The sequence below is a fragment of the Cnephaeus nilssonii genome, assembly GCF_951640355.1.
Source record: "Cnephaeus nilssonii genome assembly, chromosome: 5".
NCBI lineage: Eukaryota > Metazoa > Chordata > Mammalia > Chiroptera > Vespertilionidae > Cnephaeus > Cnephaeus nilssonii.
The window spans coordinates 25811381-25839052 of record NC_137076.1 but is presented as its reverse complement, the minus strand read 5'-3'; the positions used below and the strand labels follow the sequence as shown (position 1 = coordinate 25839052).

General features: G+C 54.8%; 1 protein-coding gene across 1 annotated transcript; it reads left to right on the top strand.

Annotated features, from left to right (window-relative positions):
* Positions 1–27670, top strand: LOC307099120 (complement C3-like). Its single transcript, XM_079770310.1, has 41 exons — positions 1–126; positions 268–475; positions 1057–1231; positions 1403–1473; positions 1571–1659; positions 1760–1842; positions 2082–2169; positions 2983–3085; positions 3196–3316; positions 3588–3703; positions 4314–4454; positions 4535–4744; positions 4950–5159; positions 5753–5914; positions 6178–6307; positions 7417–7494; positions 8769–8966; positions 9145–9256; positions 9536–9627; positions 9724–9863; positions 10453–10659; positions 11525–11576; positions 11749–11835; positions 12009–12212; positions 13581–13656; positions 13902–14070; positions 16944–17039; positions 17209–17362; positions 18186–18358; positions 18536–18694; positions 20059–20118; positions 21008–21098; positions 22435–22480; positions 24914–25001; positions 25300–25386; positions 25599–25704; positions 26165–26254; positions 26529–26615; positions 26699–26788; positions 26881–27019; positions 27430–27670. The coding sequence occupies exons 1-41, from the start codon at positions 56–58 to the stop codon at positions 27560–27562; spliced, it is 4992 nt and encodes a 1663-aa protein (XP_079626436.1). The 5' UTR covers positions 1–55; the 3' UTR covers positions 27563–27670.
* The last annotated feature ends 2 nt before the right edge of the window (positions 27671–27672 follow it).

The window sequence follows — 27672 nt, the reverse complement described above, 5'->3', positions numbered from 1 at the left end:
CGGACAGGAGGACAGGCATCTGTGGCCGGAGGCCCCACGTCACCGTCCCACTGCCATGGACGTGCCCTGGTCCCTGGGGTTGATTCTGCTCCTCTCGGGGATCCCCCTCACCCATGCTGAGCCACTGTGAGTCTGCGAAACTGAGGGGAACCTGCCGACCGCCTACACATCTGTGGTCTTCATGACTCCCCGCAGGGGACCCCATCTGTCTCTGCTGTTGCTTCCCCGACTGGAGCCCCAGGGGCCCCTGTGTTTGTCTCCCGGCAGGTATATCCTGGTGACGCCCCGAGTCCTGCGGGTCGGCAGCCCTGAGAACATCCACGTGCAGGCTCACTCGGACTCCGGGCACCCCCTTCCCGGGACCCTTAAGGTGAACCTCACTGTGTGGGACTTCCCCATGAAGAAGAAGGAGATGGCCAGAAGCCAGCTCACCCTCTCACCGGAAAACCACTTTATGAGCCAGGCATCCGTGATGGTAAGTGACGGGCCAGCATGGGGGGCCACAAAGGGAGGCTCTAGGCCAGCAGCAAGGGTGGAGAGCGGCAGACTCTAGGGGGAATTTCCACTAGATACACTAGGGCCATGGTCGGCAAACTGCGGCTGGAGAGCCACATGCGGCTCTTTGGCCCCTTGAGTGTGGCTCTTCCACAAAATACCACGGCCTGGACGAGTCTCTTTTGAAGAAGTGGCGTTAGAAGAAGTTTAAGTTTAAAAAATTTGGCTCTCAAAAGAAATTTCAATCGTTGTACTGTGGATATTTGGCTCTGTTGACTAATGAGTTTGCCGACCACTGGCCTATATGATGCCTCTGTGCTAATTAATCAAGGCGCCCTCTGCTGGTGACTTGGAAAACTGACCATGGACTGGATTGTATCTCCACTTGGAGGAAATGGACTTGTGCAGGAGCAAACTGCACAGCCACACGAGGCGACCTTGCCCCCAAAGGCAGAGCTGGAGGGCCCCCATCCAATTGGCTCTCCTAAGATCTGGCCCAGGGCTCTGCTCCCAGGGATGGAGACCCAGCAGGGCCTGAGGAGTGTGGGCATCTCTCCCCAGATTCCCGAGAGCCTGGTATACCCCCCACAACCAGGGCAGCAGCATGTCATCATCCGGGCATCATGGGCACCCACCTCTACCTCCTCATTCATGGAGAAGGTTGTGCTGGTGGCTCCCCATGCTGGCTACATCTTCATCCAGACGGACAAGACCATCTACACCCCTGAGCACATGGGTACACAGCCTCTGGGCACTGGGCCTGGAGCAGACATTGCCTCTCACCCCCAGCCTCCCCCAATGCCCAACATATTCCACCTGCCTAGGTCCCCCCACTGCCCAAGAGTATAATGACTACAGCCCCTCTCCAAACGCTACCCAACACTCAGAGTCTTCCCTCCTCCTCCAGTTCAATACCGGGTGCTCACTGTGAACCACAAGATGGATCCTGTGACCAGGACATTCACTCTGGACATCAAGGTGGCCTCTCCTGTTGGCAGGGTGGGTCCCGGGCACCGGGGTTATAGCATGTGCTGAGGGCCTGGGGGCATGAACCACCTCCCCGCTGTCCCCGCAGAACCCGGAAGGGATCACTGTGATCAGCCAGGATCTGCTGGCCAGCAGAGGTATCTTCTCGAGCTCCTTCCACCTCCCAGAGCTCATCAGGTGCCCTACTGGGAGCCCTAGGGACAGGGAAACGGGGGGGGGGGGGGGGGGGGGGGCGGGAATCCTCAGTCTCCATCTCTCCTAACTTTCTGTGCCTCAGTTTTGGGACCTGGAGCATCGAAGCCAGTTACCAAAGTGCAGCCAAGCTGAAGTTCAAAGCAGCCTTTGACGTGAAGGAGTATGGTGAGCAGCGTGGGACGGGGAGGGTGAGGTGGGACAAGCCAGGAGCAGGGCTGGAGACGCAGAGGAGGCCTTGTGGCACACCTACTGGGTGCCAGGGCCTGAACTGGGTGCCGGTGAACAGGGATGCCTGTTCCAGTCCTTGGGGGTGGCCAGAGTCACCAGGGAAGGAGCAGGACAGGGAGGGGATTAGGGGGAGGACGGTGAATTGCTGAGGGTGTCCACTGCCTTACTCCACCCAGTGCTCCCTTCTTTTGAGGTCCGGCTGACCCCAAAGAAGAGCTTCTTCTACCTCAGTGATGAGTCTCTGTGTGTGGAAATCCAGGCCTGGTGAGTCCCCTTACTCTTAGCCTGGCCTGAGGACCACGGACACCAGGAAACGGAAGGGTAGTAAGAAGTGGGTCACTCCTATAGCACCTGGGGCTTAAGAAAGGCATTTCTGACACCCATCAGATATTCCGGGTCACCCACATGGCCCCACGTGGTTGGACAGACCACGTCTGCCACCTGTGAGGTTGTACAGACCGCCCCTTCAGGCTTGTGGGGTTGTTCAGGCCACCTTGTCTACCTAACGGAGCGCAGCACATCTCGTGGTGTGGACCACCTCTGAAGGCCCACAAGGTTGTGCAGGCATCTTGTGAGGTTATCCAGATCACCTCTGCAGAACTGTGAACTTACAAATGCCATATCTGCTGCCTGGTGGGGTTCACTGACCATCTCCACAGCTCTATGAGGTTGGATAGGCCACGTTGTCCACCCAAGCTTGTAAGGGCCATGCCTGCCACTTCTTAACGTTATACACACCATTCCTGAAGCTTTATCAGGATGCACAGGCCACCTCTGCCAGCCCACGGGTTGTCCAGACTCCTATGTGGCTCCAAATGGTTGTACAAGATGCCTCTGCCATCTCACGAGGTCTCACAAGTCACATTGACCACCCAACAAGGCGTTATGTGACTTATTTGTCACCTCCCAGGGTTTTGTGGGTCAGCCAATGAAACCTTAGTTTCCAGGGGCCGCCTCTGCCCCTCCCCAAGTTTCACAGCCCTCGTTGCAGCCCTGTGAGATCAGACAGGCCGTCTCTGCAGCCGCCGGAGGTTGTGCGGGGCTTCAGAGCCAGTGGAGCGTCCCTTTATCCCCCAGGTATATATTCAACAAGCCAGTGGACGGACATGCCCTGGCCATCTTCGGGGTGCAGCTGGATTCCCGCCGGATCGCCATTCAAAGTTCTCTCCAGAGGGTGGAGGTAACCGATTCGGACCCCTCCCCGGCCTCCCTCCCCCCCCCCCCCCCGCCCAAACCTCCTTCCCTTCCCCAAGAAACCATCCCCTCTCCTCTCTCCTGCCCTGAGAGCAGATCTCCAAAGGCCAGGGTCACGTCTCCCTCCAGAAGGACACGTTGATGGCTGCCTTCCAAGGCCCAGAAGAGGACTTCATAGGGGCCTCCATCTACGTCAACGTCACCGTGTTCTCCTCAGGTGCTGCCCCCACCCAGGCCCACGGCTGAGTTCAGGGCACTGTGCTCCTTCCCAGCCCAGACATTCTGCCCATGTGACCTCAGCTGACCTCCTGCCTGAGTTTCCTCATCAGAGAAACGGGGAAATGCCAGAAGGGCTGGCAGGAGTGGAAATTGTGTTACTGTCTTTCCCTGTCATCATCACCAAGATGGGCCTCCCATACCTGCAGCCCTGCCACTCCCCCAAGAAATTAAATCTGCTCCACAGACTTCATGGTCCCCTCTCTCCACAGGGGGTGAGATGGTCCAGGCTGAGACCTCAGGGGTGAAGATCGCCCGGAACCCATACAACATCAAGTTCACCAGGACACCCCAGTATTTCAAGCCGGGGATGCCCTTCCTTTTTAGGGTCAGGGTCTGGGTTCACTCTACCCAAGGACTCAGGGGCCCCACCCTCAAACAGCCACACCCCAGAAATAAAAATCCACACTGGACTCACCTGCCCCCAGTCTTTCTTAGAGTTGAGTCCATCGTGCCCCCAGATTAATCCCAAGGTTTCCTCAAGTCTTAGCCCATGTCTTCCCGAAGCACAGTGAGGGCTCCATAATTCCTCTATGGGAGCTTAGGAGTCACAGTCAGGCTGGAACATGGTGTTTAAGGGTTTCTCTTGAGGCTACATTTGCACAGCAAGCATGCTGCTTTCTCATACATTCATTTGGGGTGACCTTGGGATGTCTGATGGGCATTATTTCAGTCCTAGTCCTGCTCTGTTTTCCCCCAAGCCCTCTATGCCTCCTCCACCCAATACCCAGGGCCACCACGTACGGATGTGCGCGGCAACGCTCTAGGGGTGCCACGTTCATAAAGACTCTAGTGTGAATGGTATCCCTGGTGTTGCTCAGTGCACAACTGGCACAGCTGTCCCAGGCAGTCTTATCCGGGTGGCATTCACAGCTCCCACCTCTCACAGCAGGCCGCCCCCAGGCCTGTCCTGTATCTCACCCCACGCTCCTCCCCAGGTCTTCGTCTCAAATCCTGACGGGTCCCCAGCCTCCCGAGTTCTCGTTCGCTGCCAAAACCACAAAGTGTACACCTCAGACAGCGGGGTGGCCACTCTGACCATCAACACAGACGCACAGATGAATCAGCTTCCTATCCTGGTACCAACCCGACGGGGCAGAAACGGTGGGGTTGTGTCAGCGGAAAGGATGGAGAGTTAGTTGCCCATCCATCTCCCCAGGTGGTAACGGATGAAGATCTCCGGCCAGAGGACCAAGCATCAGCCAGGATGACCGCGTGGCCTTACTCAACTCAGGATGGGTCAGGGAACTTCCTGCACATAGAGGTGAAGACGTTTGGCACAGAAGTTGGCAGCAACCTCCAGCTGAGCCTCAACACAAGGCATCAGAACCCCGCCGCCAAGGACCAGATCACTCACTTCACCATCCTGGTGAGGGACTAGGACCAGGCCTGGAGTCAAGGAATTCTTGCCCTGGAACAGTCTTGGGTAGCTGGGTTGGAGGAACTATGAACAATGGCGTGAAGGTGGGACCCATCTGGGGTAGGCTCAGGCCAAGGAACGAAGCAAAGGGACTGAGGACCTCTCTTGTGGGCTGGCCCTACCCTTCTCATCCTTGGCCTCTCCTGTTTTTAAGGTCCTGAGTAAGGGCCAGATTGTGTCTACCAAACATCAATTAAAAAGTCATGGGAGTGTCTACACGTCAGCCATCATTGATGTGACTTCAGAGATGCTGCCCTCCTTCCGCATCCTGGCCTTTTATTTACTGCCCAGAGGAGCAGGCCAGGACCCTGAACTGGTAGCCGATTCCATATGGATCGATGTGAATGACAGATGCATGGGGACGGTGAGCCAAACTCCTTGAAGTTGTACATCACCATCATAAAGTTCGGGAGAGGGTCTGTCCAAGTTCAAGGGCTCCCAGCCCAGGGGCAAGTGAGTGTAAGAGGAAGAGATGTGGCTTTAAAGGCTCGACCTAGGGAGTGGAGATGATGCAAGGAAACGTGTGGAGCTGGAATTGGTCTGGTGGAGTTCCCTAATGCTCCATCAGAGTTGTAGGGAACCTGAACCTGAAAGGGAACTTGGGCTCCTGGCCAGTGTGGCTCAGTTGGTTGGGCATTGTCCCATGCACCAGGAGGTTGTTGGTTCAATTCCTGGTCAAGGGCACAAGCCCAGGTTACAGGCTCAATTCCCAGTAGGGGGCATGCAGGAGGCAGCCAATCAATGTTGTGCTCTCACATCAATATCTCTCTCTCTCTCTCTCTCTCTCTCTCTCTCTCTCTCTCTCTCTCTCTCTCTCTCTCTCTCTCTCTCTCCCCCCCCCCCACTTCTCCCTCTCTTTGAAAATCAATAAACTAAAAATAAAATAAAGTAAACTTGGGGAAGCCCCTTGGCAGTCTATAAGCCTTTTTTATGACATATCTATTTTTCCTGGCTCAGCTGAAGGTTGGCTTAAGTAATGAAGATTCCTTCAGTTCTTTGGAGCCCAACAGCAAGGTGGAAATAAAGGTGACAGGTGATGCAGAGGCCACAGTGGGGCTTGTGGCCGTGGACAAGGCTGTGTACGTCTTGAACAGCAAACACAAGCTCACACAGAAGAAGGTGAGTACGTGTGCATTTGGGGTCAAAAGGTTGCCTGGCCATTCTAGCTGGAGCTTCAATCTTCTTCAACTGCAAAATGCAACATCAGCGGTTGCAAGGATGCAAGTAGCTAGTGCACAGCATAGAGACTGGCAGGTGGTGAGAACGCAATGAATGGCAGATAGTGTGAGGATTACTACTTGAGCCAGCAATTCCAGTGCATTCTCGCTCCTTCCCTGGAGGGTCACACAGGCTCCCAGTCCCGGTTCCTCTCTGGCCCCCAGGTCTGGGATGAGGTGGAGGCACACGACATTGGCTGCACCGCAGGCAGCGGGAAGGACGGGCTTGCTGTGTTCAAGGATGCTGGCTTGGACCTGAAGATGAGCACAGGGATGGACACCTTGGCAAGCTCAGGTACAGGCAGGGGTGGGAGGTGGGCAGGAGGGCGGCAGGGGTGGAGGCAGTGCTGTCTAGTCGTTAAGAACATGGGGTTTGGCATCGAACCGATGGGCTAAAATTCGGGATCTTGGCACTTACCATGGGCCAGTCACATTTCTTCTCCGAGTCTGAGCTTCTCTGTCCATAAAATGGGCATAATAGTACAAGTAACTCGCTCTGTGTTAGTTAAGGTATAGGCGTGTCCATATGAATCAGAGCTAAAATAATAGTAGCTCAAATAAGATAGACGGTTATTTCTCACTCAGTCACCATCCAGAGGTCACGCTGGGACTCAGGTTGCTTCTAGCTTGTTCTGCCATTTTCCGAGATAGCACCTCATCAGAACCTCATTCCAGGCAGTAGTAGGATGAAGGGGAGAGGGAACGAGAGGGCTCTACTCTCACATTCATTGGCCAGAACTCAGTCACATGGCCCCACCTAGGCCCAAGGGAGCATACTGGGAAATGTGCTCTTCATTCTGAGTGATATGTAAAGATGGAGGTTTAGTTGCTACAGATGAGAGGAGGAGAGTGGGTACTGGGGACAACTAGGGGTGTGTTCTTTCAGCTACAAATAGTTATCACATGAGTTTTTATCTACTGCAAGCTCAGTACCTCTATATGCACGATTCCATTGATAGAACTCTATGATTCCATTGATTGTACTCGCTTTACATAGCTGGAGAAAGTAACCCCCAGCGCCCGGCCGGTGTTGCCCAGGGGTTGAGTGTTGACCTATGAACCAGGAGGTCACGGTTGCATCCCCGGTCAGGGTACATGCTCAGATTGCAGGCTCAGCCCCCTGTAGGGGAGTGCAGGAGGCCTATCGATGATTCTCTCTTATCATTGATAGTTTCTCTCTCTCTCCTGCTCTCTTCCTCTCTGAAATCAATTTTTTTTTTTAAATAACGCCCAGAGAGGTTGTGACTTGTTGAAGACTGCATAGCTTTTCAGTAAATCTTAAGTATGAGGTACCCATGGAATAAAATGAGTGATGGGCATAATGCACTGGGCATACAATAAACTTCACCAAGGGTGTTGGTAATGATCTTGACAATTGTCCTCATTCTCCCCTCTGGCCTCCAGACTGGCACTGCCCCCAGAGCCGCCCTCCCAGCCGCCGCCGCCGCTCCCTGAAGAGCCTGGAGACCAAGAAGAATGCAGGTCAGAGCTAAAGCTGGATGTCCCCCTCTTGGCTCCCTGACCTACTGGATTCATCAGGGCTTAAAACAGAAAACTGAACCCATTTTAGGGACTTCAAGCAGGGAGTGAGGGATTTAATCCGAGGAATTTGGTGCTTTCAAAATTACTTGACTGGGCTATGGGAATGGAAAGTGGAAGGCTGCTCACTGGGACTCAGGATCACCCCACTGCGGTTCTTGCAATGCATGGAATCTCAGGAAACGTCTGACAATATTTCTCATGAGATAGTGGAACATGGAATTTTCCCCCATGAAAAAACCACACAGACTGGGGCCCACTCATTAGCTACCACTGCTGCAGGGGAAATGCTCTCTGCTTCTCTTTCACAAGAGCATCTCGGGGGCAGAATCCAATTCCATCCAGAACTCTAGCAGCAAGGGAGTCTGGGAAGCCTAGTTTCCAGGGGTCAGATAGAGGAGGGAATGTAGACACACGGAGAGGTCGGTGCTGAGTGCCAATGGGTAGCGTTTAGCTCTGGGCCTGGAGTTCAAGGACGGTGGGGACACCGCTGGCTGGTGTTAGAAGCATGCGATCTACGAGCATCAGACTTTTCAGTCTCTTTGAGCAATGCCAGGACTTGGTGGAACTCAATGCAAAGAAAATAAGTAAAATCTAATAAAAATCAAGGTAAAACCCTAATCTAACTTCCATACCAAAAACCATGCTAACCTTCTGGATAAAGTTTATAGTATGAACTGCTGTTTTATTTATGGCACTGATCCGTTATATTATTTAACTATGGATCTTCTAACCACGTTGTAAGGTTGACAATAAGATTTTTAAATTGCTATAGTTTTATCTTTAAGCGCATTCCTTAGGTTTGCTTTACAGCGAGGTTAATGTTTTTTACAAATACTTCATGAGAATTGGGAGCCGAAGTGGCATCTTTTATACATAAACATGGCGTTACCAACCTCATTGAGAAGGAGGACGAGGAGGAGGCAGGGAGGGGAGGGGAGGCAGCAGCAGCCGGGAGTCTGGTCCCAGCCCTGCCACTGGGAGGTGTGTGACCCTAGGCCAGGGGACGGACCCCTCTGTCACTCAGCTTCCCGATCAGAACTCCCCTGTGGGTTCCCTGTGAGCTTTTAGGAGGAAGATACAGGCAAAGTGCCAGGACCCGCCTCGGCCCGGAGTTAAGGCTAAACAAGGCCAAGTATGCGTGCACTGAGGCGGATGGCGCCCGGCTCCCTCAGACCCTGCTCAGCCCCCCTCGTCCCTCTGAACCTGGCCCACAGTGAACAAGTTCAACACCGACCTGGAGCGGAAGTGCTGCGAGGCCGGGCTCCGGGAGAACCCCGTGGGGCTGTCGTGCGAGGAGAGGACCCGGCATGTCCGCCCTGAGCCGGCCTGTGTCGCCGCTTTCCTGAGCTGCTGCCATCTGTCTGCGGCCCTGACTCGGGAGGCCCGGGAGGATGAGCTGCTTCTGGGGACAAGTGAGGGGGACACGGCAGGAGGCACGGGGGCGGGGGCCTCCACCAAAGGGCCTGGAGCGCCATGGGTCAACGGGGAGATGGGGCCACGGGAACATTGCCTGGGAGGACCGTTCCTAAGAGCCGCTGGGCCGGCCCAGGGGGAGATGTGACGATGCCAGCCCACGTCTGCTCCCTGCAGCGGATGACGACGAGGACTTCGAAGACTTCTTCCTGGACGACCAGCCTGTCCGGACTTTGTTCCCTGAAAGCTGGCTCTGGAGGACGTTTACTCTGCCAAAAAGTGAATTGCGGTAGGAACACGCCCCCCTCCCCCCGGGGCAGCATCTGGTCCCCGGCCTGTCCACCAATCAGTGGACGTCCATCATGGCCAATGCCCCCAGTGGTGCCATTGAGTTCTCAGCATAGTCCATGGTAGCAACCGCCCTGGATGGGAATGCAGATCCCAGTGGTTCCCCCCAAATGAGGACCCTCTCGTGAGGATGCCTCTCCTGGGGTGACCCACTCACCCCTCCATAGTGATGGTCACCCCTGGACAGAGACTCAGCGATGCCCCTGCCTGCCTCTTCCAGGAGGAGCGTCTCCCACCACACCTTCTCGGTGAACCTGCCGGATTCCATGACCACGTGGCAGCTTGTGGCCATCAGCCTCAAGCCCGGAAAAGGTGACCCCCGCGAGCCCAAATGCTGAGAGAGCGCGGGAGGCCCGGCCCCGGGACCGCGGGCTTCCGCTTAGCCTCCCCACCATCTCTTGGCTCTAGGTCTCTGCGTCTCAGAACCTTTTGAGATGACAGTGAGGAAACCGTTCTTTGTGGATCTGAAGCTGCCCTTCTCGGTGGTCAGGAACGAGCAAGTGCAGATCCAAGCCGTGCTGTACAATTTCCTGAGCCGCCAGGTCAAGGTGAAGCCTCCAGCCCGTGGGTTTCACAGAAGCGGGTGGGGTGTGTCATTATTCGAAAGGGCCAGCAACGTGGTGGCCTTTTTGGAAGACTTCTAAGATGTTTTCTTTCTTTTTTTGAAACATATTTTTATTGATTTCAGAGAGGAAGGGAGGGCGAGAGAAACATCAATGATGAGAGAGAATCATTGATTGGCTGCCACTGGGGATCCAGATCGCAACCCAGGCACATGCCCTGACGGGGAATCGAACCGTGACCTCCTGGCTCATAGTTTGATGCTCAACCACGGAGCCACGCCAGCCAGGCAAAGATCTTTTCTTATTTAAACCTCTCAATAACCCCAGCAGATGGGTGCCATTATTGTTCTTTAGAGAGGAGGAAACTGAGGCACGGAGAGGTCAAAGGGCTTTCTGAGATCACCCAGCACATACATGGCAGGAGGGGGTTGAACCCAGACAGGGTCTTTGCTATCAACCCCTATGCCGTGCTGTTACCTACTCAGGATTGTCAGGCCGGGGCAGGAGGGCAGTGTGACTCCAGGGTCCTGGGCCACCCATGCATCCGGACCCTCCACCTCCCGCCCTGCCCCAGGTCCGCGTGGAGTTCCCCTACAAGGAGCCGCTGTGCAGCGCGTCAAGCCCAGGAGCCGCATCCCGCCAGGTGGTGGTCATGCCCCCCACCTCCACCAAGGTGGTGCCTTTTGTGCTTCTCCCACTTGAGATAGGCAAAGTGGACGTGGAGGTCAAGGTCGTGGGCTCCGGGCTCCAGGACCATGTGAAGAAGACGCTCCTGGTCCAGGTAACGGGCCCGCCCACGCCCTGCCGCCAGTGCAGACAGAGGCGCTTCCCTGTGAGGGCATGGGGGGCACCGGTGGGCTCAGGACCAACAAACAGGCCTCCCCGGTGGGAGTGAGCTGAGAGAACAGATTTGAAAAAGTTCAATCACAGAGCCCCCACTTCACAACTTTGGAGTTGGACCTGGGTTCAAATCTTGACTCTTCTGTGTGACCTCAGGCAACTCCCTTAACTTCTCTGAGCCTCCATTTTCTCATTTACAGAATGGGGGTGATCATCATAGCCGTGCATCATCAGAGGCTATGACCCATCAATAATACTTTATTTTCCTAACAAACACATGATTAGGCCTTACAATATAGCGCTTTAGGAATATTAACTCATTGCCCGGCTGGCGTGGCTCAGTGGTTGAGCGGCAAACTATGAACCAGGAGGTCATGGTTTGATTCCCGGTCAAGACACATGCCCGGGTTGCGGGCTTGATCCCCAACGGGGGGCATGCAAGAGGCAGCCGATCAATGATTCTCATTGATGTTTCTCTCTCTCCCTCTCCCTTCCTCTCTTTTTAAAAATCAATTTAAAAAAATAAATAAATAAAAAGAATATTAGCTCATTGAACCCTCAGAACAACCCTAACAGGTAGGAACTATTATTATCTCCCTCTTATGGATGAGAAAACAGAGGCACAGAGAGGTTAAGTAATTTGCCCAAGGTCACACAGCTAAGGAGTAGAAGAGCTGGGATTTGAACCCAGATATTAGGGCTCCAGAGTCTGCGTTCTCACCAGCTGAGCAAAGCTTCCTCTTACTGTCATTACGATTGTTATTTTTGCTATTGTTTTTAACTTGCTTCCTCCTTGCCTCCCACAGGCAGGGGGCAAGATAGAAAAAATATCTCATAGCTTCGTCCTGAACCCCCAAGGTTTGTGGAGTCTGCAAAGGGCATGTGGGATCCTGGGGACATGCCAGGGCAGAGGGAGGGGTTAAATGAGGTGCTCAGGCCAGGGGGGCAGTCCAAGCTCCTACTGGGCTCTGTGCCTTCTGACCTCCCTAGTCCCCGAGCCTGCTTGTCACAGAAGGTTGTGTCTGCTCAGGTCGGCCCCAGGTGGAGCTGGTGCCAAGGACAGACCTTTTGAACAAGATGCCCAACACAGAGGCAGAAGTGTTTGTCAGCGTCCAAGGTGCTTAGGGCACAGCTGGCTCCTGGGGGGAGGGGAAGGCGGGGGAGGAGGGAGCTGGCTCCCCCCGGGCCGCCTGGGCACGGCAGCAGGAGGGGCTGGGAGTGCCCGTGTGGAGTGATCAGAAAGCCTTGGTGGCTTCGGCCATTCCCAAGACGACCCTGCCCACCTGACAGGTGACATCCTCGGCGAGACCATCCTGGGCAGCCTGACCTCCAGAGAGACCCATGAGCTGCTGAGGCTCCCGACTGGCTGCCCCGAGCAGACGCTGAGCAGCCTGACGCCTGTGATCATCCTGACCCGCTACTTGGACGCCACGGGCCAGTGGGGCAAGGTCGGGGTGGAGCACAGGGACCAAGTGATGAAGAACATTGTCAGCGGTGAGGCCCTCCTGGGACCTTGATGAGGGTTTCTGGGGCTCTTTGGGAGGGTGACTAGGGTATCCCCAGGTTTGAGGGAGGTCCCATGGGACCCTCCCAGACAAGAACACCCAAACTCTGACTCCTCTCCCAGATGGCAACCTGATACCAACCCCCAGGTGACCCCCTAAACAGTGACCCCAAAGAGTCATCTCAAGGTGACCCCTAGATTGCCCTTGAACTCTGACGCCCCAGGTAACCTCCAACAGTGACCCTCAGGTTATTCCTTCACTGGGACCCCCTTCTCAGGTTACAATCTAACAACAGACCCCCTAGTTTACCCCCAAAGCAGCAACCCCCCAAGGTTGTTCTATTCAGACACTGTCCCAGGTTACACCCAGTCAGTGCCAAGCCCTGGGTCAACCCCAGGGAACCCTGAAGCAGAAAGTTCCAGAATAGTCCCAGTTACACCTGAATGCTGACATTTCCCGAGGTGACACCCAAACCTCCAGGTAACAACCAGAGATGAACGCCTCTAAGTCCACCCAGAGCCCTCAAGGTAATTTGGACATCGACCCCTCTTCCCAGTTACCCCCAGACCCCAACTCTCCATTCAGGCACTCTCACCATAATCCCCAGGGGACACCCAGGCACTGTCACCCCGATGTTACACTCAAACAGCAAACCCTCAGGTAACTTCAGATAGAGTGCAAACAGCCAGGTTCAGAACGTACCTGAGAGGTGTCCCCACGAGACTACACCCAAGAGTGTCCTCCTTGAGCCTACACAGACTCACTGAAACCTCTAGTTTGCAGCAAAAAAGAACCCCCAAGAAAATGCCCGGCCCGGCTGGTGTGCTTCAGTGGTTGAGCATCAACCTATGAACCAGGAGGTCACGGTTCAATTCCCGGTCAGGGCACGTGCCAGGGTTTAGGGCTCAATCCCCAGCAGGGGATGTGCAGGAAGCAGCTGATCAAGGATTCTCTCTCATCATTGATGTTTCTCTCTCTTCCTCTCCCTTCGTCTCTGAAATCAATACAAATAAATTTTTTAAGAAAAGAAAATGCCCAGGGAGTGGCCCCTCAGGTACCACCATTCCTGGGTTTCACCTTCCATGATCCCTCTGAGCAGCGGATCCTAGCCTCACCCCTCCCAGGTGGGTGGTCTCCCAGGTTTCTCCTGGACACGTGCACACTGCTCTGGGGGTCACGCCTGACTGCGACCTGCATTTCCGTCTGGACTCTGCAGCTCCCACGTTATACGTGTATAAGTCCCCCCTTGTGCATCCCCAAGTCACACCCACACCCTGCTCCTCCAGATGATCCCAGCCACCCCCCAACATCAACTCTCTGACTCTCCTGCCAAGACCTCCTCCACCTGTTTCCCCAGGATACACCCGGATGCTGACCCACCGGAGCGCAGACGGCACCTACCACATCCACAAGGGAAAGCCGGGAAGCACCTGGTAAGGACACCGCTGGGGTGGGGGTGAGGGGGGAGCTCAAGGGGCCAGCCTGGGGCTTGATGACCCCGGGAGCATCCGCGCTGTGGGTCCTGGGCAGGCAGCCTGCGGGCCAGCGCATGGCACACAACGAGGCTGGGCCTGAAGCAGTGCGGTCCATGGTGTAGGTTCCTGCAGAGTGGCTGCCCCGGTCTAGAACCCCCTGACTGCCCTTCCCAGTCATCGCTTGCCCCTCGCCCTCCCCACAGGCTCACGAGCTACGTGTTCCGAGTTTACGCCCTGGCCTTCTCCACCATGACCTTGCGCGTGATTGACCAGCACTCTCTCTGTGGCATTGCCAAGTGGATCATCACCCAGAGGCAGGCCGAGGACGGGAAGTTCTTGGAAGAGGGCCCCATCATCATGGCGTCCATGCAGGTGCCCACGCCCCCACCCGTCTCAGTTGGTCAAACAAAACCCAGGGCTCTGCCCGGTGATGGGGGAATCTCAGGCCCTGCCCTGTGCTCAGGTAGAATGAGAAAAGCAAGCCGAGGCCCAGCGCCCAGCATTTTCTCCCCTTGCTCTGGACCACCCTGAGCTCGTTTACAATGTGAGGAAAGCTGGGGTCCATCTGGGACCCCATCTCTCCCTCACCCTCACGTCCAGCAGTCGTCCATCCTATCCCTCCTCCCACTGGGCCTGAGTCCCCCCTGGCCCCAGCCAACACGCCCGTCCCTACCAGGTTTCCTCCACAGGAGCCTCCAGAAACAGCTTTCACACAGACTGGGCGGTCTCTCCTGCTCAAACACCTTCTGTGGCTCAAGTTGCCTACAGCAGTATCTCTACTATAGCTCTTCTGTATCTCTTCACAAGCCTCTCCCCTCACTACCCCTGGCTCTTGGGTCCCTCCAATTCACCTCTGTGTCTCTACCTCTGCTGCCCTCTTTTTTTTCATCCAGCCAAATCATGTTTTCTTATTAGATTTAGCTCAGACATCGCCTCCTCCAGGAAGTCTCCCCTGAATGCCAGCCCTGTACCTGTCTCTATCATTGCATCTATTCATATTATTCATTCACTAGAGGTCGAGTGCACAAATTCATGCACCTTGAAAGGAACTGTGGGCCATGAGGCTGTGGTGGGCACAGGGGTGGGTCTTGGCCCATCCTCTGCACCCCCACCTGGCCCCTCCTGCTGCAGCCCCCAGTCCCCTGTCTGCCAGCAGCCCCGCCCCCGCCGCCTCTGCTCCCACATGCTGACTGCACAGAGCGATTGGGGCCAGCCCAATCATCCCTCAGGAGTAGAGGGAGGTGGAGAAGCCCTCAGGGGTAATCAGGCCGGCAGCTGCCACTCGAACCTGCTGACAGCACTGAGTGATCGGGACCAGTGCTGGGCACAGAACAAAGGAGGGCCCAGGCCAGCAGCTGGAAGGCCCCGATCAGCCCTGATTGCCTGCCAGGCCTAGGGACCCTACCCGTGCATGAATTTCATGCACCGGCCTCTAGTGTTAATATAACCAATTATGTAAATTTAAATATAAAACCAATCTCCGGCAGGTTTAGAGATGGGACTCTATGAATCAAGTCCAGTCATATTTTTAGACGGGGAGGACAGTGATAGCACTTGCTGAACTCAAATTACCATCAAAGCTCAAAAAGCTGCCCTCGCCAGTTTGGCTCCGTGGATAGAGTGTCGGCCTGTGGACTCATTCCCTGGTTGGGGCTCATGTGGGAGGCAACCAACTAATGTGTCTCTCTCACATCGATGTTTTTTTCTCTCTCTCTCTCTGTCTCTCCCCCTCCCTTGCACTCTCTAAAAATCAATGGAAAAAATATCCTCAGGTGAGGATTTACAACAACAAAGAGCTGACCATGTTCATTTAAATTTTTTAATGTTTTTATTGATTTCATAGAGGAAGGGTGAGGGAGAAAGAGATAAAAACATCAATGATGAGAATCATTGATCAGCGGCCTCCTGCATGCCCCCGACTGGGGATCGAGCCCACAACCTGGGCATGTGCCCTGGCTGTGGGAATCAAGCCATGACCTCCTGGTTCATGGGATGATGCTCATCAACTGAGCCACACTGGCCAGGCTGATCATATTCATTTAACCACAAGCCAATCTTATTTAACTCAGGACTGCCCAAAAGAAATGCTCTATCAGCCATGCATGATCTGACTCTGGTGTATGAGATCAATTTAAATACGGTACACATAAAAAAGTCACGAGAGCCGAAACTGGTTTGGCTCAGTAGATAGAGCGTCGGCCTGTGGACTCAAGGGTCCCAGGTTCGATTCCGGTCAAGGGCATGTACCTTGGTTGCGGGCACATCCCCAGTAGGGGGTGTGCAGGAGGCAGCTGATCGATGTTTCTCTCTCATCGATGTTTCTAACTCTCTATCCCTCTCTCTTCCTCTCTGTAAAAAATCAATAAAAAAAAAAAAGTCACAAGACATTTGTGATAAATGAGGCCATAGCCAACCATTACTCGTTAGTAGCTTTTTTGAGATAAGCTATCAAGTCTGCCCTTCTGCACTCTTCTTAGTGAGAGCGAAGATCATGTTTGCTTCAGGGATGTACTTCTTGGGATTCTCCAGTTACTCCATCAGTGTGGCCTCTCCCCAGGTGATGCCTTTGTTCTTGCTGGCATCTGTGTGAGAAAATCCAGGGGCCTGACCTGTCTTTCACCCAAATAGACCATGGAGAGAGAGAGAGAGACAGAGAGAAACATTGATGTGCGAGAGACACACCAGCTGGTGCCTCCCACACCCACCCTGACCAGGACCAGGGTTCAAACCTTGACCAGGAATCGAACCTGCAACCCTTCAGTTCATGATGCTCTAACCGCTGAGAAAAACCAGCCGCGGCTCAATATCACCCACTTTTAAGTCTGCTGTGTACTCTGTGCCTTTCACTCGCTCTCCTCTTTCATAGCACATGGCACGGAGGCTCCCACTCACAAGCCGAGCATCCCGCTTTCCAAACTGACCCTCCGTTTTCTTCTCAGTAAATGGAGCTGTTGCAAGAATGCTCTGAGGTAGTGTAGTGAGCTTGGCACGGCACTCTCTATGACAGCTAGCTCTTGATAGTAAGGCAGGTCCCACACAAGCCACAAGCAAATCTCTCTCTCTCTCTCTCTCTCTCTCTCTCTCTCTCTCTCTCTCTCTCTCTCTCTCCATCCTGCTTTCAGCATCATTCAGCCCAGAGTTGAGCACCTGGGAGCTTTGTCAGGTCAGGCAGGAAAGGTGAGGACAGGTGGGGGGAGGTGTCTCCAAGAGGCTAAAGGGGCCATGAGTGTGTTCTACATCCACAGGGTGGCTACCGAGGCTCCGAGGCAGACGCAGGCCTCACAGCCCTTGTTCTGATCGCCCTCGACGAGGGGAAGGAGTTGTGCAGCTCGGAGATACCGGTAGGACCCAGAGAGGAGGGTGGGGCGGAATGTGCAGGATGCCCTATCCCCTGCACCCAGGGACACACACCCCCACCCTCATGTTCCTCTCAGTGCATCCCTCTCTTCTCACTCCCAGACCCCTTTCCTCTGACCACCTCCCTCCAGCCTCCTCTCTCTGACTCTCTAGGGTTTGATTGCCAGCATGGAGAAAGCCAGGGCCTTCCTGGAGAGACGCCTCCCTGACCTTCAGAAAACCTTTTCCGTAGCCATCGTCTCCTATGCTCTGGCCCTCACCAAGAGCCCCCGGGCCAACGACCGCCTGGACAGCTTTGCCAGCCGCAGTGAGTGTGTGCGGTCACTTCTTCTGCAACTGTCTGTTAGCCAGTCATGGGGGCGGGGGAGGGAGACTGTGTCCAGCCATGTATGACTCGCCATCTAGTGTCTATTGAACACCTATGGTGTGCCAACCCTTGACCTCAGACCCTGAGAAACCAGGGTGAACAAGACTTCTATGGTCACTGCCCTCGAAGTCCCCGCCATCCCTGGGGAGTCAGGCAGAAGACAAACAAATGAGCACAAAATTACAAATTGAGATAAGTGCTGAGGTGAAGCATATGAAGTGGGTGGGAGAGATGACGAGGGGAGAGAAGTATGGACTGGGGGGCTGGGATGGCCTCTGTGAAAGGGGGACCCTCTCAGATTAAATGAAAGGTGAGAAGGCCCACCTCTGTGAAAGACCAAGGGCATTCCAAAGTAAGCAAATGGCAGGTGCAAGTGCCCGGACGTGGGAAAGAGCTTGGCAAGGTCAAGGATAGAAAGGTCATTAAATGTGGGGCATTGGAAGGCGTCTGCCTCCCCTGGCCTACTCTATCTCACCCTTATTCCATCCTCTGCATCCCCCAAGGCAAGAGGAGTGGAGTTAGGAGAACTCCCTTTCAGTGGGGCTGGAGGGACCTGGAGCGGCTTCTCTGGAGTTTCCCCGTCTCTAAATAGTTAGAGTCTGTCTCTTAGAGCGATTCTGAAAACACCATGTCCATGTGCCTCCTTAAAGTAAGTGCTCAACAAGGTAGCAGATGAGGAAAACTGGGCCAGATAACACAGGAGAGGACAGGTTTAGGTAAGTGGGCCCAGATCCGGGCAACAAGGTGGGCGTGCATCTTCTAGACAAAAACCACTGGCCAGCCAAGGTCCGGGACTGGAACTCCCTGTACACCATCGAGGCCACCGCCTACGCGCTGATGCAGAAGCTGGAGCTGGGTCTGCATAATGAGACGCATGCCATCGCCAAGTGGCTGCTGGAGAAGCGGGAGCTGGGAGGCGGCTTCAAATCCACCCAGGTGACCCGGGCCTCCGAAGGGTGGGGGCTGGGCCGGAAGGGGTTGCGGGGGAGAATGCCGCCCAGGACGGCCCATCAGAAGCTGTCCGTGGTGCTGACTCGTCTCCCGGGGCGCTGTCTGTGGTGCTGATCTGAGTCCCCCCTCCTCCCCGCCCCCCGCCCCCATCCCAACATCCAGACCACGGTGGTGGCCATCGAGGCCCTCACCCGCTACCGCCAAGCTGTCCCCTTCGAGGGTGTCCAGGATCTCCGCGTCCAGATCAGCGCCCCCAAGAGATCCCTGAACGTGGAGTGGCTCATCGATCAGAACAACGCTTACCAGCAGCGGTCGGCAAAGGTAAGGCGCTCGGTGGCAGACAAGAAGTCCACACAGAGGGGACATTGGGTACGAGGCCAAGAATCACGTCCCTGCCAACCTCATCCCCCAATATTCTCTCACACCACTGGTTATACCGTCAATGCATTGATCCAATTATTCTACAAACATTTTCTGAGCACCTACTGTGTGCCAAGCATTCTTCTGAGTACTGGGGATATATGAGGAAAGATCTGTGGCCCCTGCTCTCATGGAACTAACCGTGTGGAAAGAAAGACAGTAAATATATTCTATTTTAAGCTTTCCTGAAACAAGAGAAAGAAAGAAATGTGTAAAGGAGAAAATAAGTTGGTGTGGGGAGTAAGGTAATCTCCATGACCTTACTCCATGGAGGAGGTGATATTTACCTTCAGTCATCTGATACATCTTTATTGAGGACTACTGTGTGTCCATCATTGTTCTAGGTACTAGGAATATGGCCATGAACAAGAGAAAAAATCCCTGTCGCTGTAGAATTTTATATTTTGGTGAACAAGGCAGAAAATAAAGAGATGTGAATAGCCCTGGTGGTGTTGCTCAGTGGTTAGAGCATCCACCTGCACACCAAAGGGTCATGGGTTCGATCCCCAGTCAAGGGCACATCCCTGGGTTGCAGGTTCAATCCCTGGCCCAGTCAGGGCGAGTTCGGGCGGCAACCAATCAATGTGTCTCTCTCACATCGATGTTTCTCTCTCTCCCTTCCCCTTCCCTCCCTCCCACTCTCTCTAAAAATCAATGGAAAAAATATCCTCGGTGAGGATTAACAAAAAAAAAATTTTAAGAGATGTAAATAAGTAGAGTGTAGTGTGTTAAATGGTGGTAAGGTCTATAGGGGAAAATGAAGCAGGAAGGGGGATGAAAACATCAAGGAGTTGAATTTTTAGACAGGATGGGTGGGGAAGGTCTCACCAAGTAGATGACATTTGAGCTAAGACCTTAAGGAAATAAAAGAGTGAGCCTTGTGGCTATCTAGGCAGAGGAAACAGGGGGTGCAAAGGCCGTGTGGCAGGAGTTTTCCAGGAACAGCAATGAGGCGAGATGGGATTGGGTGTGAATTTGTAAAAGTTTGCTCTGCCTCCTGAGGGAAACAAGAGTCGGTGCCGAGATGCCAGGTAGGAGGGTCTTTTGGGGGCTTCACACACGGAGAACTTTGGAGACGTTGCAAAGTGGACAGATGGGACACAGCCTGAGTTGGCGGTTGTAGTTGCTCTGTGACCGAGTAGACACCACAAGTGCTCCATCAAGAAGGCAGAGTGAAAGCATCTGTCCTCCCCACCCACCCTCCTACATTTGAGCCATGTTTTGCTGCTTCCTCTGCCCTCAAATCCTCCTCCCCTTTCCTTCAGTTTTCTTCTGAAGACGACCTAGAGATCACAGCCAGTGGCAGCGGGAGAGGCACCATATCGGTAGGTCGGGTGTCCCATCCTCGAGATTCTTAGCTGGAGCCCAGGGTCCCCCTAGTTGGTGGGAATAGGGGCAGGTTTAGACCCCAAGACAAGATCAAAATCAGCAACAACAACAAAATTAGCTACTGTTTAGGGCACTATTGTTATGAGCCAAGCTAAGGATGGGCTCCATGCAGTGGGTGGGGAATAGAGGACCAGAAAGGTTTTTCACTTGCTGAGTCAAGAATCAAAGAAGGTAGAGTTCAGAGGTCATTGGACCCCTCTGCCCCTCGCATGCTGAGTCCCTGAAGGGGTATCTCCTTCCTTGCCCCATGGAGGGAAGATTCTCCATCCAAGGTGTTTCCCAATCCCCAGAGGCTAACTCCACCCTTCCCCAATATCTGAGTCAGCGGCTTCATTACATCTTCTGGTCCCGTGCCCTGGGCCCAAGAGAACAGCCCTCTTGTGCACCAAACTTAAGGCAGCCTGTTCTCGTGTTTGTGCCCATGGAGTCATGATGGAATTCCTGCCACGTGTGACCTTGGGCATGTCACATTTCTCCTTGAGCTTCAGTTAAATTTAAATTCATTAAAATTAAATACGATTTAAAATCCAGTTCCTCAATCACACTAGCCACATTTCACGTGCTCAATAGCCACACGTGGCTAGTGGCCACCATATGGACAGGACAGATAGAGGCCATGGCCATCTTGCAGAAGATCAGAAGATTCTATTACACCGAGCTGGTCTAGACTCTGTAAGGTGTTCTGACCACTGCACTCGGGGATTGAGGAGGGCAGACGTGGCTGTGACTCCCTCATGGGGGCAGATCCCTGGGCAGGCAAGGACTGGACAGAGGAGGAGAGGGAATGTGTGTGGATGGGTTCTGACACCTTCCCTGCCCTGGCAGATCTTGACCATGTACCACAGGTCCCCAGAGTCCTGGGAGGACACCTGCAACCTGTATCACCTGAACGCTACTCTTCACAGTGCCCTGGAAGGTAAGCCTGGACCCCAGGATGCCCAAGCCTTCTTTTCTACTTTTTATTTTAGCTGTGTTCAATAAACACATTTATTGCTTTATCAGCCACGCAACAAGTATTGCTTGAGCATTTGCTATGAGCCACGCCCTGTTTCCTGGCCCTGGGAACATAGGCATAAACAAGGAAAATATCCCCTCTTCTCTTGTAGTAGAGAGAGACAAACAATGATACAACAATAAAAATGTATTATTCTCCTATTGTTATTTATTGATAACATAAATGAATTTGCATTATAAAAAAAATAACCATATAACATAATAGCAGTTGACAATACCATAAAAAATAAAGCAGGGGGGAAAATGGCACAGACGTGGAGGGGATCCAGGAGAAACCCTCTGAGGAAGTGGCACCTGAGCTGAGACAGGAACGGAGTCTGAGAGTGAGCCATGAAGGATTTGTGGGGAAACATGGCAGGCAGGCAGAACAGCAGCTGCAAAGGCCCCTGAGGCAGGAAGGATTCACCTGGTCTGAGGAACAGCGAGGAGGTCAGTGTGGCTACAGAGACCCAATGGGTGGAGTTTTAGGAGAAAAAGTTGGAGAGGTGACGGAGGCAGATGGTGCAGGGACTTGTGGGCCACAGTGAGGACGTCAGTGTTTGGACAGAGTGTAATGGGAGCCATTGGGGACTGCTGAGCAGAGGAGGGATGTGACTTAGGACGGGTTTGCGTAGGCTCCCTCTGGTGGCTGTGGGGGGAACAGACTGTAGAGGGCAAGGGTGGGAGCTGGGAGGCTAGGAAGAGGCGGCTGCCCTGGTCCAACAAGAGATGATGGGGGATGGATGGGCCAGGGGGAGGCTGTGGACATGGTCAGAAATGGTGGATTCTGGAGTCTCCAGTTTGGAGGACCAAGGAGGAGAGAGGACACTGCCATGGGGACCTCACTTGTAGGAGCAGGAAGAACAAGTCTCACCAGGCCCAGGACTTTTAGGGACTAAAAGTGACCAAGGCTTTGGTTTGGACCCCATTTCTTTTTTTCTTTTATCTTTTATCTTTTTCTTTTCTTTTTTTGGGGGGTGGGGGGGGCATTTCTTTTAATAATAATAATAATAATAATAATAATAGATGGTTATAAAATTCTGATCAGATGCTGTGTTAAGTGCTTTACTTGTATTAACTCACGTAATCCTTACAACAACCCTAGTGGGTTGGGAATATTATATTCAGATTAGGAAACTAAAGCACAGAGAGGTTAAGCAACTTGCCCTAAGTCGCACAGAAGAGCCGGGGTTTGAACCTAGAAAGCTAGCTCCAGAAGCTGTATTACCCAGCCTCTGACTTCTGCCTTCTCTCTACAGAAAATAAAAATGGGAAAGAGACCTTTCGACTCCGGATGGAAGCAAGGTCAGGGCACCAGGGTCTTGGATTGGGGGGGAGAAGGCCTCACTTCCTGGTATCCAGACTCCTTAGCAGCTCTCCCTGTGTGCTGAGTGGAGGGTGGGAACCAGCTAAGCCTGCCTCTCCTTGCCTGCCCCCTCATCTTACCCCCCATCCTTCCCTCCCCTGCCCATTCCCCATTCTGCCTCCTACCCTGCCCTCCATGCTTGTCTGCCATTCAGCTCCCATCCTGCTATGTCCTGGGATGGGATGGGGGCGGGCCTACCATAATGAACAACCCCCACATACCCAGAGCCGTCTCCAAGCCCCACAGCTCTTCCTCATCCTTATCCTTCATCGTCTCTAGACACTCCAGCCCCCAATCCAGTTCTGTCAGTCTCCCAAATGCCCTCTCTCAGGTCTGCCCCAGAGAAAAACATATATTGAGCACCTACTGAGTGTCAGGCTCTATTCTAGGATCTTGGTGCACAGATGTGAACAAGGCAGTCCCTCCCTGCCTGGTGGAGCTCACAGCTTATCAGAGGAGACAGACAATCTATACTAATAAAAGGGTACTATGCTAATTAGACCGGGAGACCTTCCAGGAGACCTTCTGAACGTCCTTCTGGACAAAGCCATGGTGGCGGGCTGAGGCAGAGGCTGTTAGGGGCGATCAGGCCAGGAGGGGAGGGCAGTTAGGGGTGATCAGGCCAGAGGGGGGGGGGGGCAGTTGGGGGTGAGCAGGCCAGCATGCAGAGTGGTTAGGGCTAATTAGGCAGGCAGGCAGGTAAGTGGTTAGGAGCCAGTGGTCCCAGATTGCGAGAGGGATATCTGACTGCTGGTTTAGGCCTGATCCCTGTGGGCCTAGACCTGGCAGTCGGACATCCCTCAAGGGTTCCAGATTGGAGAGGGTGCAGGCCGGGCTGAAGGACACCCCCCCATGCACAAATTTCATGCACCGGGCCACTAGTCTATACTAATAAAAGAGTAATAAGCTAATTAGACCGGGAGATCTTCCAGAGACCTTCTGGATGTCCTTCCAGACAAAGCCGGGGGCTTGACCGGCCTGCAAACCACCCCCAAAAAGCCCTCAGCCCCTCACCCAGGCTGGCCACTCCCCCAAGCAGGGACCTTAACTCTGATGGAGGTGTGGCCAGCCTGCAAATGGCCCTCAGCCCCTCGCCCAGGCCGGCCATGTCCCCAGTGGGGACCATCACCCCGATGGGGGCATTACCAGCCTGCAAACAGCCCTCAGCCCTTCACCCAGGCCAGCCACGCCCCCCAAGGGGACCTCCACCCTGATCTGGGACCCCCTTCAGGGCAGACCAGCTGGCCCCCACCCATGCACCAGGCCTCTATCTATACTAATAAAAGGGTAATATGCTAATTAGACCAGGAGACCTTCCGGACATCCTTCTGGACAAAGCCATGGTGGCGGGGCCAAGGCAGAGGTGGTTAGGGGTGATCAGGCCAGGAGGGGAGGGCAGTTAGGGGTGACCAGGCTGGCAGGGGTGGCATTTCGGGGTGAGCAGACTGGCAGGGGGGGCAGTTGGAGGCAAGCAGGCCAGCAGACAGAGTGGTTAGGGGTGATCAGGCAGGCAGGCAGGTGAGCGGTTAGGAGCCAGCAGTCCCAGATTGTGAGAGGGATGTCCGACTGCCAGTTTAGGCCTGATCCCTGTGGACATCCCTCGAGGGGTCCCAGATTGGAGAGGGTACAGGCCAGGCCGAGGGACACCCCCTCCCACACCCCCCATACCCTCGTGCACAAATTTTGTGCACCGGGCCACTAGTCTATAATAATAAAAGCATAATATGCTAATTAGACCAGACATCTTTCCGGACATCCTTCCGGATGAAGCCAGGGCTGTGAGGGAAGCCTGGGTCCCGGGTGCCAGAGGGAAGCCAGTGCTGGCAGCCAGGGGAAGGAAGGCCTACTCTTGCACAAATTTCGTGCACCGGGCCTCTAGTAACCAAATAATCGCCCAGAATCCATCTAAAGTGACAACTGTGATTAAATGTGGCAAAGGAAAGGTCCAAGAAGCGACAACAGGGCAACTTAGAGAATGCTCTGATGTGTGGACTGGAAAAGGCCTACCAGAGGGAGTGATGCAAAGATGAAAGGATGCTTCCGAGAGGAGAGAGAGAAGTGCGGATCCCAGGCTGAGAGAACATATGCAAAGGTCCAGGGGAAAGAGCGAGACTGACACTTCAGAGCAATCAAACGAGGGCTGGGATGGAAGAGGTGAAGTGGCAGGGCCAGACAAGGCCGTTGGTAGAGGTTGTTAAGCAAGGAAGTGACATATCAGATTCTTGTTGTGAAAGCTGTATGCTGTGGGGGGCAGCGGAGTGATGGGGGAACCCAGGAGGAGGCTCCTGCACTGGTCCATGTGAGAGATGATGGCAGGGGGAGCATGGGCGAAGGGGCAGGAGGAAGAGAGACTGGAGCTGTAAAATTCCCAGGTTCCTGGGCGATCGAGAGGCCACAATGACCATCATGGAGGTTTCCCTGCTCACTGGCTTCTACCCCAACCATGATGACCTCAAACAGGTAATGTCGGTCCCACCCACCCTCTGCTGAGCAGGATGGGTGCCCTGGAAACATCCCATACTCAGTGTTAGCACAGGGCAGAATCTAACCCCTGGTCAGTGACCCATGGTCACTTCTGGTCGCCTCCCTGCCTGGCCTTAGCCAAGTCCTGCCCTGATTGTGCCTCAGTTTCCCCAACACTGGGGTTGGTTGGACAAAGACTGGAAGTGCTAAGAATTACTTCACACTGACTGGAGCTCCGAGGGCTGCGGGCCCCCGGGGGTCTCAGCGAGCCTGCAACCCTCACGCTGTGCCCCAGCTCAAGAGCGACGTGGAGATGTACGCGTTCCAGTATGAGACCAAGACGAAATCCAGCGACAGCACCGTGGTCCTCTACCTGGAGAAGGTGAGGAAGGCCCGTGTCCACCGCAGGCTTGTGGGCAGCCTGGTGGGCAGAGAACCACGGTCAGCAAGGTTCTCCTGGGTGGTGCAGCCAGAGGACCGTGCCATCTGAAGTCAGCGCCCAGGAGGTCAAGGCCACGGGTGTGGTCAGTGGTTATGAGCAAGGCCTCTGTGGTCTCTGGCCCTGGTGGGCTCAGACAGGACTCCCCTCCCCAGCTCTCCCACCAGGAAGACACGGTGCTGGGCTTCCGGGTGCACAGGATGCTGCCCGTGGAGTTTCTGCAGGCCGCCCAGGTCACGGTCTATGACTACTATGAACCCTGTGAGCAGGGGGCTGGGGGTGGAAGCGTGTCCGCCAGGGGGGGAGGCCTGCGAAGGGCAGGGCCAAGAGGGAGGGTAGAGGAGCCGGGCAAGGAAGGAGAAGTAGGCTCCCTCTGGTGGCCGAGAGGGGCCTGGGCATGGGAGGGGGGAGGTGGGGGCAGGAAGGGTGCCGAAGGAACCTAAATGGTTTGGCGACAGGGGGCGTGGCCTTCATGGATGGTCCTTGTGGTGGGCGTCCTGGAAAAGTTTGGGACGGGCAGACCTGGGCGTGGCCTGCTGGGAATGGGGTGGGCAGGGGGCGGGGTCTTCAAATGGGCAGGGCTTATTGAGGGGTGGCTGGGCAGGGCCGGGTGGGCGGGGGTCTGCGGGGGACGAACACCCTGGGGGCGGAGCTAGGCGGGCACCCAGCCCCTGGACCGCTGGCCCAAGCCAAACCCAGGCACGCGCCGCTGGTCTCGCAGCCCGGAGGTGCAGCTCCTTCTACAACCTGCCCACGGAGCGATCTGACCTGCGGAAGATCTGCTACAGAGACGTCTGCAGATGTGCTGAGGGTGAGGTCATGGGGACATAGGGCCAAGGCTGCCAGGCTGGGGGTCCAGAAGCCCTCGGTCACCTCCTGAGTGCTGATGAGTGTAGGCAGAGAGACAGCACGATAGGAAGACAGAGACAGAGAGAGAGGAAAGGAGACCCAGAGACAGACTGGCACACATACACTCAAGTCCCACCGAAGCTGGAGGAAGGCCAGACCAGAGACCTGGGGCCTGATGGGGGTCTGGTGGGAGGAAGCCTCCCCCAGTGCACCAGGCAGCTGCCCTCACCCTCCAGAACTGTGCCCGACCCAGAAGAAGGACAGCAGCTGGATGAGGCAGGAGGAGCTCCAGCTGGCGGCCTGTGAGACAGGCATGGACTTTGGTGAGTTGTGGGTATGGCAGGAGGCAGCAGGCCCACCTGCAGGCCAGACACCCACACAAGCCCTCCTGTCCCGCCTTCCCCAGTGTTCAAGGCCAGGCTGGAGTCCGTGGAGGCCTCTGCCTCCAACCCCTACATCTACTACAACATGCAGCTCCAAGCCATCATCAAGATCGGTACGTCCCAGGTGGCAGGAGAGACGGGTGGGCCCCATCTCGGGGAGGGCCAGGCCTGTGCATGCTCACACACTAGGTTTCCTCTCCGCCAGGCACGGACACTGCGGCCACGCCCCTGGCCATGAAGAAATTCATCACCCATGCCACCTGCTATGACTCGCTGGAGCTGCAGGAACAAGAGACTTACCTCATCATGGGCCGGCCATCAGACCTGTGGAGAGTCAAATCTGAGTATGTGGGGGCCTCCTGTGCCCTGGGGACGCAGCCTGGGCCCCCTCCCCTACTGCAGCCCAGTCTCTGGTGTCAAAATCTCTATTGCATTTGTCAGCGGAGTCTTGGGTTTGAGAGCCACACTGAATGGAGGTGCAGGGAACACCAGTCACGCAGAGACGTTGTAGAAGGAGATGTAGACTCGGTTTTCCAACGGGGATTAGTAAAGAGTCAGAGGAAGGGGAGCCTTTTTCCCTCCCCAGATGAATGGACTAGAGGCTTGGGGACCCAAGACGGCCCTGTGGAGTGGACACTATAGGCCGAGGCTCTGGGAGGCTGCCAAGCAGGGCAGAGGGGCAAGGCAGGGGAGTCTCCATGCCTCTGGGGGCACCAGGACTCTCCTCGCCTTCTTTGCTCTCCCTTACCCACAGTTACAACTATGTCCTGGGCAAGGAGACGTTCCTCATGCATTGGCCGGCGAATGGGGACGTGGACAAGAAGGAACTGCTGGGCCAGCTGGAGGGGTTTGCAGAGTACATGAGCACCCATGGCTGCAAGTCCTGAGACCCAGGGGCGTCCACTGCTCTCGGGATGTCTCCAAGCAGGCCCAGGCCGTTGGGCCTAACCCCGGATAAAGAACATGGGACATCGTACTCAGGCTCCAGACAACTGCC